Raw genomic sequence first — 19199 nt, 5'->3', positions numbered from 1 at the left:
GGAAGATATCACTGGTAACTTTGGCTGGAGAGATCAGTTACAGTTGAGTAATGAGGTCAAATTAGATTGCCAAGGGTTAAGGAGTGATTGAGAGGAAGACAGACAACAGATGTAAACAAGTTTTCTTTTTTTTTTTTTTTTTTTTTTTTTGAGTATGGTTGTGAGGAGGTGAAATAATTGGACTAATAGTTTGAAGGTATGGCAGTAGTTCATTTCATGAATAACATCTAAATTTATATCAACAAACATATTTTGTATATAATATACATGGGCGTATATATATACACACAAATTTATATGCATATTCAAATACATACATTAACATATAGGTAAACACACACACACATATACATATACATATTGGTCTAGGAGTAGGATTCTTCCATTTCCTCCTCCTCCTGCTAGAATTCATTTTCCCTAAAAGGTAACAAAGTTGTCTCTGGGATTTTATTAGCCATTGCATCCCTTGGTATTTCCTGGTCATTTAAGGGATAACTAAATAACACCCACATGCATTTGGTCTCTCCAATTTGGGGGATTTCTGAAGTTCATATGAGATACCATACTTTGCTCTAATAATGAGACAAGTTTCTTAAGGAGAAATATGAGTACCTCATTTTGCCCTAACATTGAACCTGAATAGGTACCTAAAGTTAAATATGCCCTTGTAAAAAAAACACACATACACACATACACACAGAGTAGGGCATGGAACTATGGATAAAAATAAAGACCCTAAGGAAAAAAAAAACTAACAATACAGGAAGTAAATATATTTATTAGTCAATAGTGAGTTTTAGAGAGGAAGATGTAGGATGAGTCATAATGGTTTAGTCCAAGTAGAGAACAACAATAACCTTTGCAGTTGGAATGCTTTTTACCCTTAAGGGATCTTGGCTCTATCCTCAAATGGCAGTTGATTCTTCTAGCAATGGGACTTACTCTGGGTGAGGGAGAGAGAAGTTTAGCAATGGCTTGATCAGAGTGTGAGAAAACTTCTAAGGCCTTACTTTTCTCCTTGAGATGAATATCATGATACTTTAGGAAGCTTTCCCTCTACCTCTCCTTAAAACATTGTTTCATTGTCAAGAGATCAACAACAACAACAATAGCAAGAAATGATATAGTACTTTGAAGTTTGCAAAGTGCATTACATATGTTAATTGACTTACTAAGTCTCCACATATGTTTTCTTCAATAACATTTCTATTAAAGATACACAAATGCAGTTTGTTTGGTTGATAGAGTTGTGAACTGGTCAAAAAATTCTGAGAAACTATTTGGAACTGTGACCAAAGGACTATCAAGCCAGGCATACCTTCTTACTCAGCAATAACTTTGCTAGGTCTATATTCCAAAGAAATCAAAGAAAAGGAAAAAGGACTTACACGTACAAAAATATTTATAACGTCTTTTTTGTAGTGACAAAGAATTAAAAATTAAGGGAATGCTTATCAATTGGGGAATTGCTAAGCAAGTTGTAGTCTATGATTATGATGGAATTATATGTGCTATAAGAAATGATGATCAGGAATAGTTTCAGAAAAATCTGATGCAAAATAAAGTCTACAGAACCAGGCTGTACAGTAGCAGAAATACTTTAATGATGATCATCTGTGAAAATTAATTACTCTGATCAAGACAATTCCAAAAAACCTATGATGAAAAATGTTATTCACAATAAGTGCTGATGAGCTCTGAATAAAGATTATAGGATGTTTTTAAAAATTTCTTTTTTTTTCTTTGTAACATGTCTATTATGGAAATATTTCTTTGACTTCACATGCATAACCATTATATTACTTGCCTCTCCATGTGTGGCCATGTGGCAGGACAAAGGAAGCAAATGTGGAGCACATTTTTTTTTTTTGGCAAAGCAATTAGGCTTAAGTGACTTGCCCATGATCACACAGCTAATAAGTATCTTTTTTTTTCCTGTTTCCTTTTTTTTTTTTTATTTAATAGCCTTTTATTTACAGGATATATGCATGGGTAACTTTACAGCATTAACAATTGCCAAACCTCTTGTTCCAATTTTTTACCTCTTATCCCCCCACCCCCTCCCCTAGATGGCAGGATGACCAGTAGATGTTAAATATATTAAAATATAAATTAGATACACAATAAGTATACATGACCAAAACGTTATTTTGCTGTACAAAAAGAATCAGACTCTGAAATATTGTACAATTAGCTTGTGAAGGAAATCAAAAATGCAGGTGTGCATAAATATAGGGATTGGGAATTCAATGTAATGGTTTTTAGTCATCTCCCAGAGTTCTTTTTCTGGGCATAGCTGGTTCAGTTCATTACTGCTCCATTGGAAATGATTTGGTTGATCTCATTACAGCTAATAAGTATCAAGTATTTGAGTCCAGATTTGAATTCAGATTCTCTTGACTCTAGGACCAGTGTCTACTCTAGCTATCCCTTGGAGCTCAAAATTTAAAGAAATGAATGTAAAAAATAAATTTTAAAAATTAAAGAAACAAAGAAAAATATACATTAATATAGGTATATATATTATAGGTATAGATAGATAGATTATAGATATATACATGCAAAAACATATCTAGATATACATAATATATGTACAGTATAGTTGGTAAACTATATTTGTGAGCCTGTTGCCCTGGTAGTTAAAGCAAACAGCATATATGATCTTTAGGATAGAAACTGCCACTCCATTTTTCATGCTTCCATCCTGAAACATTATTCCTTGACTAAGCTTACTCTGTTAAAAAAAAATCTTTGTTAAGAAACTGGGATCAGTAATCATTCCTTACCCTGTTTCTTTTGAAGAATTTCTGCAGATTCAATTGCTTTGAACTCCAACAGTCATTAAAAAATTATGTTCAGACCTTCCTCCCTATACCTTGATTTACTAATTTGTTTTTTCTTAATGCATTATAGCAGCATGAACATCATCAAATCATGTAATAACTCACAATATGCTAGGAAGCTGGATATAACAAAACATTTTATATCCTATAACCTATATAAATGATTGTCAGGAATATACATACCAGTAGGTACATGCATTTTATTCATTTCATGCAGCATCATGTATTTACTTTTATGATTTACTTATAGATTTACATATAAGGCTAAAGGTTTTAAATGAGAAAGAAAGGGAAAAGATAGTGATTTTCAGCTATAAACCAGATGCTATGGAGATCAATAAGCAGGCTAGAGAACAAGCTAAACTGAAGGACACAACAAAAATGCCACCTATCTCTGGCACAGAGATTGGTTAATATACAAAATGAACTTGAGATTAATGTAAAGTTGTAAACACACTGTAGTATTTCCAATGGAACATAGCAATGGAAGATATACTAAACAGTAGGGATTAAACAGGAACAGTATAATTGATGTTATCACTGTGAAGTGTATATAAAATTGTAATAAAGTTGGGGAAGAAAACATGGTAGAGAGTTTTTAGGTAAATATAAAATAGAGAAGGAAAGATAATATTATTATAGGAACGTTGTTCCAGAGTGACTGGCTGTTTATGGTAAAACAATGACCAATTTGTAATGTGGATAAGTAATCTGATACAAAATGGTATATAATGGTGATCTGCTGAATGTCTCTGCTATAAGTAAAATGTATATTTTATCTTACCTATTATTTCACATATATACTTTTCAAAAGGGAATTGTGATAATAAGTGTTATTCTCAATTTTATTCTAATCAGTGAGGAAGAACTGAATGGTGAAGTCAAAATCATGGGAACCCTGGGGAAAAAGGAGCCTGCCATTCTAGGGATATGATCAATAAGAATAGTGCACATAGTCTGAGAATGTCTTCCAAAAAGTTCCAGAAAGGATGAATCCTTTCTCCTGAGAGTTTACAGGTATTACTGTACCTGAAAACAGTAATAGACAACTTGACTTAAGAGAGACAGGAAACTCACAGATGAAATTCTGAGTATGAAGTCTTGAATGATCCAAATGAGAAAAAAATAACCCCAGATAATTGCATGGAGAATTTTCTGATGATGAAGAATAAATTTCCTATTCAATCAAGGTAAATTTATTAAGCACCTATTGTGTATAAGTTATTTGTTGACAAAAGATTTTAGGTCAACTCAAGAGGAATTGAGAGATACAAAAATGAATTACCAACAAAGAATTGGGAAGGATCATCAACATGAAATATACCGCAAAAATACTTTTTAGCCTTCATCAGCTCTCTAAGGCATTGAGAAGTTGCATGATTTGCTCAGAATCACACAACTACTATGAGGCAGGGGCAGCTCTCTATCTACTGTGCCACCTTTATACAGTGGGTCTCTTCTTTTTGGTCTGCAAGCATACATAGATTCTAGTACAAGAATTACGATGATCATTTGTCTGCCATTTTTCACTGTCACATCACCTCCACTCCTACAATTATAGTGACATCCTTATTTGAAAATATATTAAATGTAAATGTATGAAATATGTGGCCAGAAATGAGGTAGGAAGATTGTGTAATGAGGATGAAATATGGATAACAAATAAGATTGTTTATCTGCTATATTGTTATTGTATAATGAGAATGTTCCTAGAAGAAAGTCTTTACTATAGTATATCCAAGAAAAATGTTAACACAAGGCATAGGAAATGAATAGGCTAGATTGTGAGGTAAAATAATTGGAGACATAGAACTAATCATCCACATTGATGAGGTTACAAATCCATTGAAATATTGAAGTTTCAATAAGGCTAGCTAGCACATATACAGTCACTGACAGGAAGGTTCTCATTTTATATTTTTATATTTGGTCTTCTTAGCCGTCAGCAAACTTCATGTGGAATGCAATTGAGCTGCAGTACATGAGGACACAGCATACTGTCCAAATCTGTGTCTGGTATTTGGAACTGAGAAATGTATCTGCATTTGACCACTTTAGGTATCAGGAAGAATGCTATATATTTTAAATTGAGGGCAAAATTAAAGTAGTACTTTAATCAAGCAAGAAATTTAAAAGTCATGGTGAGTATAGGTAAGTTCAAAAGAGGCTTGTTCTTTTAGGAAAACTGAAAAGCCTTCTCCCCCCATTTTTTTGCCCTCTATAGCTCTTTTTGCTAAGACCTGATTTCAAGAAGGCCCTAATGGGCTATGATAAATCAAAGTATTCCTCTTCCCATAAGAAATAACATATGCCAAGATTACTTTTCAAAAAGAAATTCCCTTGAAAATAAACAGCAAAAAGAAATAAAAAGAGAGATTAAAGTATATGTGTGTAAGATCTTTCTCTCTTTCTCTACACACACACACACACACACACACACACACACACATTACTTTGGTCACTCTTTTTTTGCCCTCCTTATTCTATCCCTCCCCTTTTTTATTCTTCCACCTACTTTGATCTGTCCTTTCTTTATAGTGTGTGTGTGTCTATGTATCTGTGTGTGTGACCATAATTGTGCTTTCAGAAGTGAAGAAAACTTAAAATTTTGGTTATTGACTGCTTATATTTTTCTTAGACTGTGACTTTAAATTTTGGGCAAAAACAGTTGATTTGAAGAAAAGAAACATTGAAGGAACATCTATCTTTTATGGAACATCTATTTTTTATTACTAAAGTCATAGAATTTATGACTTACAAGAAACCACTTGTTATGCTAAAGACATGATGAATACTCTTCATTTTATTCTTAATAGTGTTTATTAAGCCATGTCTACTTTCCTCCTTTACACTGCTAGCTTTGGGCAGTCTTTTGCTGTTGTTAATGTCCACATTCTTTTGTAAGGCTTTGCTATGGCTAAAACACTGAAAAAGAAGCAGTATAAATACAATTTATTGGAATTTCTGTTGATTTTAAATGAAGGAATAATAGAATGACAAACTTGTTTTAGGAGTTAATACTTGGACACAAATGACATACCTTTTTGGTTGTTATTCTTTTCTCAAGGTATACTTTATTAAAAATTTTGTAATTCATTTAAATGATCTCTTATTATTTGCCTTTTTAAAAAAAATGATATTGAGGATATTTAAAACATTAAAGATTAAGATCTGTGCCAAAAGCCTCTCTTAGAGAAGCCATGGATTGCTATTGTTGTTGGCTTAAGAATAAACTTTATGTTGTGGAAATGGCAATTTTAAATGTTCATTTTTGGTGATACTGTTGAGTGATGACATTAATGAAATGAATATGATTTTCCTGTTCTGACTAGAAATAAAATGGCAAAAACAGAGAGATGGATGGTGTAGTGGTCTTTTTTCCTTATGAAACTTTTGTAACCTTTATTTTATGAAGAGGATTCGTTGAGAGACTACATTTTTTTTTTATTCTTAAAAAGCTGAATAGTATAAATTATGATTTCAGAAGTGAAGAAAAGTCATATGCAATTAATTGTAGTGATTAGTACAGGTAGGTCTAACTACAATCATGCACAAAGCTAAAATACTAAAAGTGCAATTATGTCTTTGTGTTATTACTAATAAATTATATAGCCAGTAAAGTTAGTATTGAATTAATCTGACTAGCTTAGAGGTTTTGAAAGAAAGAAAAAGATAAACAGCTGCTTATATAAGAGTTTTCTTCAGTTTATTAAGTAAAAGAATTTAATAAAACTGGGGTGGGGCTCTGATCAACATTAATTAATGAGAGATGCTGTAATTCTCTTAATTAGAAAGAACATATATAAACATAGCTCAAGATTACCTTAGAGTTTTAGATGATAAGACTAAATACGAGAATGAGTCAAGAAAAAAGCTAAAGGGGAACTGGAAAATAACTTTATTTCCCCCAAGACTTCCATGTGTACATGGAACTTATCTTTCCTGACTTTGCTACAAGATCAACAAGTAGGTGAAAGACCAATAAGTAGGTAAAAGCTTTTTTAAATGAAACAACATAAACATTTTTTATAGAAGTTGTTATTTATAACTTACCTTCACCTTTCTTGGAGACAGTACTTTTTATTCTTCTTTTTTGTTGAAGCTGAAAAAGTTTTATGAATATGATTCCTTTCTTCCCTTTGCCATAAACTGTGGATATCTTTCACTTTTTGTCTCCCTTCCCAAATTGATGGATATCTGGCTACTTAACTGTAAGCTAAAAAGGAAAACACACACACACACACACACACACACACACACACACACACACAAATTTATTGCAGAACATTGATAGGTTGATTTAAATTTCTTGATTAATACAACTGTGGATTTAAAATAATACAACTTTAGGATAAAAAAAAAACCTTTAAGATGGCTCTTTAAAAAACAAGAAGAATGGTTTTTAGTCATCTCCCAGAGTTATTTTTCTGGGCATAGCTAGTTCAGTTCATTACTGCTCCATTAGAAATGATTTGGTTGATCTCGTTGCTGAGGATGGCCTGATCCATCAGAACTGGTCATCATCTAGTATTGTTGTTGAAGTATATAATGATCTCCTGGTCCTGCTCATTTCACTCAGCATCAGTTCGTGTAAGTCTCTCCAGGCCTTTCTGAAATCATCCTGTTGGTCATTTCTTACAGAACAGTAATATTCCATAATTTTCATATACCACAATTTATTCAGCCATTCTCCAACTGATGGACATCCATTCAGTTTCCAGTTTCTAGCCACTACAAAAAGGGATGCCACAAACCATTACATTAAATTCCCAATCCCTATATTTATGCACACATGCATTTTTGATTTCCTTCACAAGCTAATTGTACAATAATTCAGAGCCTGATTCTTTTTATACAGCAAAATAATGTTTTGGTCATGTATACTTATTGTGTATCTAAGTTATATTTTAATATATTTAACATCTACTGGTCATCCTGCCATCTGGGGGAGGGGGTGGGGGGTAAGAGGTAAAAAATTGGAACAAGAGGTTTGGCAATTGTTAATGCTGTAAAGTTACCCATGTATATATCCTGTAAATAAAAGGCTATTAAATAAAAAAAAAAAAACAAAAAAAAAACAAGAAGAAAGCCAGTGTAATCTTAGAACTCAAGTGGTTTATTTTAAAGATACAGATTTTGTTACTTGATGAATTTGTGATGACTTAGTATCATGAGCATTAATCATGTACATGATATGCTCAGACTTTCAAAAAATAAAAAAAAAGTACTATTTCATTTTGGAAGATATATTCCTAAATTTTTTTTCTTTTCCTCCCTAGTCTCAATGAAACTGATTTTGGAACCAGGAAGATCTGGATTCAAGTCAAATCTTTCATATACACACACACACACACACACACACACACACAATTTGTGTCATATTGGAAAAGTCACAACTTCTCAGTTGCCTTAGGCAACTGCAGGATTATAATTTGTGGAGTTTCCCAATGGAGAAAATTCCTATAGAAATGAAATCACAGATACAATTTTTAAAATTCTTATCCTGATCAATGAAATAAGTCTTGCTGTTTGGTGGAGAAAATGCCCTCTATTAAGGGCCTAGATTCAATTTTAGCTGTGGTTTATTGCAAGTTATCCAAACAAATAAGAGGGCTCATGAAATATTGATAAAGACAAAAAACAGATAGACTGAGGACATCTTTACCTCTTTCACTCCTTATAGGCAAGATGTTCTCACCATAGTCATCTTGATATAAGAATTAAACTACTCATATTTATATAGTGCATTTTAGTTGAAAGAGCATACTCCTCTCAATAAATACATGAGATATGCAATAAAAATATTATTATTCTCATTTTACAGCTAAAAAAACAGAATCTTAGCACAACAACAAAAAAATTCCTAGTCATAGGCTTAATAAATGCAGAAGCTGATATTTAAATACAAGTCTTCTGATTTTAATTCCATCTCTTCTCCCCCCTCACTAGAACATCCTCATTATGATACATGAATGGCTTTATAATTTTTATGTTGTCAAGCACATAATTTAGGAACAAGTCATGACAGTCTAATCTGATTTTAATTAGTTAATTAGTTTTTGTTTTGTTTTGTTTTGTTTTGGGCAGAGGCTTTAGACAAATAGTAATATGACAAAAAGAAAATGGTACCCCCTGGATATCAGCAAAATGTTTGAAAAAATCTCAGAATACCCTTGTAGACAAGGCAGAGATATGTGGGTTGAATTATAGAGAAGCGGCTTGAAAGTATTCCAAAGGAGGGTTGCTTAAAGAAACTGGGATTGTTTAGAATACAGAAGGAAAGATTTTGGTAAGAGATAGTTTCTGTTTTCAGATACTTGGAAGTTGTGATGTGGATGAGGGAATGGACTTCTGAATGGTGATACAAGAGTGACTTGGGAAGATATGACAGGAAGGTAGATTTGCGTAAATATGAGACAATTTTCTATGCTATATTCCTAAGAGATGTATCATGATGTGGAGAATAAAGCATTGTATTAGGAGTCAGAAAAGACTTGTATATGAATTTCCCTTTACCTGGCCGAGATAGATAGATGGTACAATGTAAAAATCCATGGGCCTGGAATCAGGAGAACATGAGTTCAAATTTAACCTCATAAATTTATTTTGTGTGATTATTTATATTTATAAAATTCTTAACACAATGCCTAAACACATGATGTGTGCTTAATAAATGTTTATTCCCTTTCTTTGGGGAATTTGTTATATTTTTATTTTGGGGGAATCAGGACCATTTTTTGGTTTAATAAAAGTGTCTTTCAATATTAACCTGATGAAAACCTGTCCCATTGGATTTAAAAATTCCAGAGGAAGACTCTCAAATGTTTCTGATATCTTGGTGACATGTAAATCTTCTTCCTCAATAAGCCTAATTATGAATCTTCTAAATGTACTTTAATCTGTAACTTGGTTTAATTTACCTACTATTTGACAAGTTTTGTTTCTTTAAGGGGATATCTAAGATTATAAGTGTTTTTAAGTTTATTCAGCTTTATGATACTGAAGGAAGAAAATTCATGGAATTATGGATCCCTAAGAGGAATGTACATGATTGAAATGTGTAAAATAATTATTTCTCTAGAATTCTGACATAATTTTTCCTAAAAGACGTGGCATTCAAATCCTAATGATTATTCAGGTTTTCTTTGAGACCTGAGCATATTAATAAAACTTAGATTTTTGTCTCCATAGTTTTTGCATTCTAGGTGGTAGCAGTCACCTATCATAGGAAATATTTCTCCTATGACAGTAGCTCCTTCCACTTACTAGTAAATCACTTATTTGTGATAGTCATTTAAGTTTTATTAACTCCAATTCCACCATTAAAAAATAGGGACAGCATAAATTTGTGTAAATAATCCACAGAATTGCTTTGGACTATGCCCCTAAAACTTTGTAAACTTTAATTCATTATATGAATGTCAGCAGTTATTATAAACACCTACAGCTGCTTGAAGATAGAATGTACTCTTTAGGGAAGCAATAGGCTCTATTATCTCTAGAAGTTTTCAAACAGAGATTTCTACTTGTCAGGAATGCCATAAAGGAAATTTCTGTTCAGGAATAGATGAGAGTACATTTCTGGGGTCCCGTCTTACTTTGAGAATACATATGGAGAACTTATTCTGTAGTTGTCTATGACCAATACATGTAATAACTGTCTATGGCCCTCACATATGACCCAATCAATTACTTTTTCTGAGAAACTTATGATGGACAATTGTAATGTTTGGACTATATTTTTGGAAGATCTCTGGATGGACCTTGGTCTTTAGGTGGAGAAGTGATGTAGGCAGGAGAGCCACCAGGAGGATGGTCAAAGATGGGGTCTGGAATCTGGAGTCTGGAATCTGAAGTCTTCTCTGTGTCTGTGGGTGGGAGTCTTCTGTGTCTGTGGCTGAAAGACTCATTCCCAGTCCTCCCAGCCCTTAAATACTTTAGTACAATTACATCACTCCAGCAACTGAACATGTGCAACCATTACATCACCATCACATTAATTATATGTTTAGAGAACCATTATTTCACACTGATTATGTGTTTAACTATAAGCACCCTGCTGTCCTTGATTCAACTACACTTTTTTCAGAGTTTTGGCCCTCTACAAACAATACTTAGGACTTGGGAGGTGGTATGTTTAATAAATACCTGTTGAATTTTTAAGTTTGGAGCCATTAAACTTAGGTCTGAGCCAAAAAGCAATTAGCCAGTTTTTTAAGACAATATGATTCAAGTTATGTCACAAGTGACAGGTAGACTGGCCTTAGACCTACTGTCTCAGAGGGAACACATTTGGAGAAATCTAAAAGGGTTCCTTTCCTGTAAATAACTGGAAACAACTATGTTCATAGCAGATTAGATATAGAGCTCAAAAGCTAAGAAAACACATTTTACAAATTCCTCATTTTATAGATTGGGAAAACTGAAGTTCAGAAAAGCTAAATATTTTCCCCAAGTTACATAGGTAAATAAGCAAGACTTAAATCTAATTTTTCACTTCTGAGCCATTGTTCTTTGCATTACACCACCGTGCCTCCTTTTTGCCTCCTCCCTTCCCCAGAAGGACATTAATATCCACTGAGTGAATTTTAAAGAAACAAATCTGTGGGCCTGTGGTGAACAAGAACAATACAGTACTATCAATTAGCAGTTATTTGTTTCAGGAATACTAAAACTGATGCAGATAAGTCTAAGTATCAGATCATAGAGCTCTTCAGCACTTTTCCCTTTCAATCCTCCATAGCCTTGCCGTGAAAGTGAATCTGAATAAGCATAAAAGCTGAGCTAAAAGGAAAATTGTGCTATTCAGCTTGACTTCATGACCCCATTTGGAGGTTTTTCCCTCCCCCCCCAAAGATACTGTAGTAGTTTGCTATTTCCCCCTCCAATTTATTTTATAGATGAAGAAACTGAAGAAAACTAAATTAAGTGACTTGCCCAGGATCACACAGCTAGTAAGTATCTAAGTTCACATTTGAACTCAGGTCTTCCATTGAGATACTGAGATGTTGTTTCCAAGGTAAAGGTAAAGGCAATGCCTTTATCATCTACCTATGGCCAAATTGTAAAAATGTCAAATTCCCTTAGATGGAGCTAGTTTTAAATATGTACATGAGGCTATTATCCTTTACTCATCACTTGGTGTCTCTAGCATATTGTTCCACATTTGTTATTGTCATGTTGTTCTGAGAATTTGACATGTCAACTATGAACTTTCAATATTAAGTTATTTCACCTATCTAAAGCCCCTGGAGGCAGGGGTAGGAAAATATTTTTAAAATGTTAAGGGATTACTTTTATATTTGAATATTTTGTAATTGTAAAAACAAATATTAAATGTAATGGAATAGGGGAAATTACTGGTTATAGCATCAGATGACCATGGTTCAGATCTTGCCTCCAATGCACCTAGTTATAACTATAGAACATATATGACCTAGGGCAAAGTTACTTAGCTATTCTGGGCTGGGTGGGTAGTTTTTTCATCTTAACTTAGAAGTGGAGTGGTAGATAATTGAATTGTTACAAATTTCATGAGTTACATCTATTTTGTTCCATACTAGTGATAAGAATATTTGGAAAATAGGATTTTTTTTAGGGGGGAGGGATTGGGGGGAATTATATTATTTCCTGAAGATAAAGATTTAAGAGAAGGAAGTTATCCAATGAAAAAGCTAAAGCAATGTACCCATGGACTATATCAGTATTATGGGGAGGAAAGATATATGGATTCTCTGGTTGTTTGGCCTTCACTAATGTGCCTAATAATACACATTTTCCCTTTTTAAATCATCTTGTGACTTTGATTGTATGATTGTGGTTGTGATTTCTTTGAGAAGTGGAAGAGGTGAAGTAAGTGCTGCTCTCTTACTCTTATAAATGTTATTTTCCTCATTTCTATTACTAATGGTGGCATTATCTGGTAATCTAATTCTGAGTTAAAGCATTTTTATAAAAAGCAGAAAGAGATCAAAGATTGTCTCATTTAGAACCAATTAGAACCAATTCTATTACAAGTAATTTATTAAATACCTACTATGTTTCAGGCACTAGGGATAAAAGTAGTGTTTTTTTTGAGGGGGGGGCTATGCTGGAAATACTGAGAAAAGGAGGGAGGAAAGCTTTAATTAATACTTAGTCACCAAAAATTTATGAAGCATATGCCATGAGCTAGGCATTGCTTTAAGTACTGGGAATACAAAGAGAAGCAAAAAAAAGACAGTAATTGAATTGGGTCTTTAAAAAGAACTGACTTTTTTTCCCCCCAAGATAACTATGGGCAAGTAGGTAAAGGACAGAAGGGACAGATCAAAAATGGATTTTCCCCCTTTGCTTTTAAACCACAAGAAAGCAAATTACTTTAAAATGCTAGGATGAAATAATGTATATGAGATAATAGCAGTTGCAATGAAAAGTGCTCAATGTGCCCTAAATGGCCTTTGGTATTACAAGGGCATAGCTGTAAAAAGACAATGCTATGACTTTGCAAGAGCAGTCTCCTGAATCTATTAGATGTAGGCTCTTCTATTAAGCCATATTCTGTGGAATCTCTATTTCTCATCACAGCCAGGTTAATTTATTCAGTCTGTAGATCTGATTGTTACTTTTTTTTTCTTGGTCATGAAAGAGTAAATTATCAGCTTCATGAGTTCAAAGTTTCCTAAACTCTTACAGGATATGATACCATGATTATCAAAAATAATTAATTCCTACTCCTTTTAAAAATTAAGCTTAAAAGTAAATTTGATTTTCACTCATTAGTTTTTTTTTGCCTTGTGAATTTTTGTAATTAAGAAGAAAATTCTACAGTAAATGAGCAGCAGAGATAACAAACTCAATTTTCTTAGCATCCTATCAAAATCTATTACAAGTTATGCATCTCACTGATATAAGAACATTTCTTTGCCATTTCAACTTCACTCAAAGAATATGAATAGGAAAGCAAATCTTACGCAGACTCTAAAGCACTGGGATAAAATATGAAAAATTTGGTCAACTGCGTAGAAGCTTTGTAGATGGTATATCAACTGTGGACAAGTTTGTAATCATGTATCTGATTTATTAATCGAAAATTTTACATTTCATTTATATATTTTGAAGTCCTAAAGGCAAGATCTATGCATTTGGTCATTATCTTTAAAAATGAATATCAGAGAAATTAAACATGAGACAGTGGAAAGAGTATTAAATGGGGAACAGAGCAGCAAATTGGAATTTTGCCCCTGAAGCAACCTTTGAAAACTATTGAAGAGACAAGGGACATGGGGCATTTAGGTGATGCAGTGGCTAAAGCAGCAGCCCTGAATTTAGGAGGACCTGAGTTTAAATCTGGTCTCAGACACTTAACATTTCCTAGTTGTGTGACCCTGGGCTACTTAACCCCAATTACCTCAGAAAAAAGAGAGAAAGAGAGAGAGAGAGAGAGAGAGAGAGAGAGAGAGAGAGAGGGAGAGAGAGAGAGAGAGAGAGAGAGAGAGAGATGGAAAAAGAGAGAGAGATTATTTCAGATGAGAGATAGATGGGATGATATTTTGCGATAAGCAGCCGGGGAGACAGATTCCAAGATATTAGCATTAGGTTGCTCTTGCAAAGGTTATAATGAATGGAGACATAGGAAGAAACTAACCCTAGTTCACAATCTAAAGGGTTCATATATTTACTAAGTTATTATACCTACTTAAGTTTTAAATTAGTTTCCATTCAGGAAGAATTCATAGGCTATCTTAAGCCTTTAAATAATATGTCTTGGGGCAAAACTTTAGTTGCCCTGTTCCAATAGGAGCACTCAGGAGATCTGCATTCTATCTATCTATCTATCTATAATTTATACAGAGGATGGCATAAACATGCTACCCTTATAGTGGAGATGTTTTTGAAAAGTTGTTCTTAGCTCATAGAGTTAAACAAACTCAAAGGACCCTTCCAAAACCTAAAATTCTAAGATTTTTGGTCAATAACATATGTTGATATCTTTCCCTTGACTTGAATTCCAGTTTATGTTTTTATTTATAGAAAAGCCTGGGCTTAATATTAAATATTAAGAAAACCCAAATAAAATCATACTGCTAAAAGTGGAAAAGAAAAGAAATTCAGTTGATAAAGAAGTTTAGTGATCCAAGAAGTAAAACAAACAAATAACTTTGTTTAGCATAGTGTATTCTATCAATAAATTGCATTACCATTTTATATTGTTTGCATAAAATTAAAAAAACCCACATTATTTTCAAAATTGAGTTTACCTGCAAGCTCAGTGTCATTATGAATGATGGTTCTCATTTTAGACCAAATTTCACTTTCATTTAAAAACAAATATTGCTTATTAATGTGTCTTTCTTATAGAAGAAAAAGTTTCTGGAACAGAGAGCTGAAATTATTATATTATAATTTCAAAAGTTTTTATAAATACCTTGTGAATTATATGTTATAAGTATAAAATAAACTTTGTATACTACTTTTGAAATTTGTCATCACACTTTCAACTCATGGCATAGTGGACTTGGTGTTAGGAAGATTTGGAATGGGCTGGTGATGAGGAGGCAGATACAGTGACATTTCTAGAGTTCTTGGTCTAATTTTCCTTCATGTAAATACATCAAATGTATGGATTTCCCTGAACTTCCTCCCCTAATGCCCATTTTGATTTTTCTTTGCTTTACTTGAAGGGGATTCACTGTGGTCAAAATAATTAATTGCTTGTTGGTGAACCTTCTAAAGATGAATCTTCCTTAATTTAGCTAGGTTAATCTTTGACTAACTTTGAATCTGTTACATTCAAAATCCTTCACTAGACCTAGCTCTGAAAGGAGCTGCTACTGAGCTTGGACTGTCCTGGCATAATTGTAGATAGCTCAGGGATCCTACATGGTTTAATGAAGCATTGGAGAAGGACTGGTGGAAAACCTCATTATTTATTTGTTCTGAGTGCATCTTTTCTCTGATAAAGGGACTTATGATTGAATCTGAAGGTTAGCAAAGGCATTTTAACAAGGAATAGAGGAGAGAGTGGCTTAGGGATTATGGATCATTAATTTAATTTGGAAGAAAATTTGGAGGTCATTTAATCCAACATTTCCATTTTACAGATGAAGAAATTAAAATACTGAAAGGTTAAGTGATTTGTCAAGGTATCTGAGGAAGAATCCAAATTAAAGTCTTACTGATTCCAATTTTTCTTTTATCTTCTATGTCACCTAGCTCCCTAGGGTCAATGATGGAAGTTGTGGTACATCCAGGAAAAAAACAAAAACAAAAACAAAAACAAAACTTCTGAGAATATTTGAAATAGAAGGTTTTCTCTAAAATGGTTTTCTCCTTAGATCTTTGTTCCAAATTTGAGTTAATTAGGTAGCATTTACTTTTGGCTGCTAAACAATCTTCCATCTATTAACATATCAATTAACTTATAAGTATTTATTAAAATCATAACATACATTATAATAATATATAAAATAACTAATGCATATTATATATAAAAGCATTGTAAATAGTGTTCTAAACTTTGCAAATATCTTTAAACATATTTCACTTGATAATATTATTAAAAGATTGTGTGCTGTACTACATAAGAGAGGAGGTCTTGAAACCAAGAAAACAAAGAAAAATGTTGGCTATGTGACCTTGGGAAAGTCATTGAATCTCTCAAAGAAGGAGGTCATTGACCTTTATTAAAGACTTACTCTGTACCAGGTTCTAAACTAAAATTTGATTCTCATAACAATCTAGGAAGTAGGTGCTATTATTATTCCAGGGCCATCTCCAGTCTTCTTGATCTATATCTTGCCATTAGACCCAATTGGCTATGGGAAGTGAGGAAGGTGACCTTGCATGGTCCTCCTGCACTTAAATCCAATTCATTTGCATGTCATGACATCCCCTCCCTGATGTCATGGACCTCTCTTTTATATTTGAGGACACTGAATCAGGCAGAGGTTAAGGTGACTTGTCTGGGATTATACAAAAAACAAATATCTGAGACTAATCTGAATTGATCTTTTTGAATCTGGGATCAGCAACCTATCTACCAGGGAGTTAAGAAATTCTAAGCTTAAATCCAGTCTCTGATACATGCTATCTGTGTTACTCTGGTCAATAATATGAATATTCCTGGATTATAAATTAAAGGGGAATGGATAGAGGTTACACTTCAGGAGTTTTGTGTATTAGTGAAATTTCAAATATAGACCAATTAGCTAGCTGCAACACAAAGGCTTTCTTAAGTTACAGAGAGGATACTGACCTGCATTTTTAGAGAGTTTTCTCATTTAGAAGTTTGCTATTCCAGTGAAAGCAGTTCCTATTGCTATTAAGCACCTACTAGATAAACAAAGAAACAAACTTTACCTTCCCTGCTCAAGATGCCTAGAGAGGTTTGGGATTTCTTTAATGTTCCTAAGTGGTAAAATTTTTAATTATTGATATTTGACCATCTGGAACTAGGAATCTCTCACAACAAGAAAAAGAATGACTTTACCTTAAAAAATACCTCCTAACTTTAAAAAAAGTTGTTATTTATTTGTGCTGTCATTCATTTATTCTTTTTGTTTGTTTGTTTTGCTACGGAAAGAGGTTTTTCATAAAATCTCTTGGTTTGGCTGCCACTAGTCAAGCTTTTCCTTTACTTTTAATCTACCAATAATGATTTTTGTTCTGTATAGATAAATAATTCACAGCGGAGGAACTAAATAATACCATCATCTGGAAACATCAGTCTCATGTACAAATGTTGGCTGCTAGGTAGTGCAATGGATAGAGTACTTGACTTGGACTTAGGAAAATCTGATTTCAAACTTCAGATACTTACTCTTTCTTGTAAGTGAGCTTGAACAAATAACAATCTTCTCTATTCAGTTTATTAATTATAAAATAGGAACAATTTGGGGACACAAAATGAGGACACATATTTCAGGATTGTTGTGATGAGCAAATGAGATAATATTTGCAAAAAAAGCAATTAGCTTGGAACTTAATAAATGCTTATTGTCCCCCCACCCTCTTTCCTTTGAACTTCCTGCCAACTCTTCTCCCATCCCCAACTAATTTATTATTATGGAGACCTGCTTTGTGTGAGATCTTTTTTTCTTCTTTTTTATTTTCTTTTTTTCCTTTCCTTTTTTTTTTGGTAATAGTAGTTTCTTAAATGTCTTAAACATTTGAATTTTATTCTGTTTGCTTTCTTCCTTTTAGGATACTACTTCTCTTCATGATACTGCTCCTCTACATCCTGTCTGTAAGACTAAACCATTTCTTCCTGCTAAATCACTGTTGCATCCACAGAGCCTCTCATATACTGACTGTCTTATCCCTGGACCTTTCAGTCATTTATCCTCTATCTCTCTTGGTGACAGACATATGAATTCCCCTACTTCATTTAATCACAACGGATTGTATAATAAGGTGAGAATTCTCTATTGAAATAGACTATATTCTTGGTGTTATATTTCCAAATACCTAAAACTTAAATCAAAAGCAGTGTGGCATAATAAATAGATTTAAGTCCCATCTCTGACATATACTGTCTGTGTCACCCTGGCAAAGGATTTATGTCCCCAGGAAATTCTCTAAGATTATAGGTTAGAGGGGAGTAGATATACACACCAGAAGTTCTATATACTACTGAAATTTCAATTATAGAGCAACTTCCAAAATTCAATTCTTCCCACCCACCTTTCAAACCTTCAGGGTTATAGAAAATGACATATTAAAATATTTTAATTGATCAAAAGCACTTTTAAAAGTTTATTTTAGCTTAATATTTATTTTTTATATTTGTTTTTTCTTCTAGTTAAGAAGGATTTATTTTTTCTCATTCCTGCTCCACTACTCTCTTCTACTGGAAGAATAAAAACAATATCCATGTAACAAATATGCATAGTCAAACAAAACAAATTCCCACGTTGGACTTGTCTAATAATATTTGTCTTTTCTGTATCTTCAGTCTATTACATATCACCAGGTTAGGGGAGTCACATGGATCATCATTAGTTCTCTAGAAACATGATGGGATCAGTTCTGGTCTTTCATAGTAATTTGCATTTACATTTATTGTATAAACCTTCTCCCAATAGTTCTGCTTTGTTCACTCTTTTCAGTTCATACACATCTTCAAAGTTTTCCCTGAAACTGTCTTTCATAATTTCTTATGGATCAATCAATAGTATTTCATTATATTCATATACCTATTACTTAATTAGTAGGTATGTCCTTAATTTTTAGTTGTCACTTCCTATAGAATTTCTATAAATATTTTTGTTATATATGGATCTTCAAACTTTTGTTTTGTGAGGCAACTGGGGTTAAGTGACTTGCCTAGGATCTCACAATTAGGAAGTGTTAAGTGTTTAAGATTGATTTGAACTC

General features: G+C 33.0%; 1 protein-coding gene across 4 annotated transcripts in view; it reads left to right on the top strand.

Moving 5' to 3' along the window:
• Positions 1-19199, top strand: part of MLIP (muscular LMNA interacting protein) — a 382597-nt gene that overhangs the window by 289275 nt on the left and 74123 nt on the right. For 3 of the 4 annotated variants that reach the window (XM_031964713.1, XM_031964712.1, XM_031964711.1), the window contains exon 12: positions 18027-18236. The exons of the other annotated variant lie outside the window; for it this stretch is intronic. In XM_031964713.1, the coding sequence (XP_031820573.1) occupies positions 18027-18236 (210 nt within the window). The remainder of the gene's footprint in view (positions 1-18026; positions 18237-19199) is intronic. 4 annotated transcript variants of the gene reach the window in all.

Source organism: Sarcophilus harrisii, chromosome 4, assembly GCF_902635505.1.
Source record: "Sarcophilus harrisii chromosome 4, mSarHar1.11, whole genome shotgun sequence".
Classification (NCBI taxonomy): Eukaryota; Metazoa; Chordata; class Mammalia; order Dasyuromorphia; family Dasyuridae; genus Sarcophilus; species Sarcophilus harrisii.
This window is presented reverse-complemented; position numbering and strand designations above follow the sequence as displayed.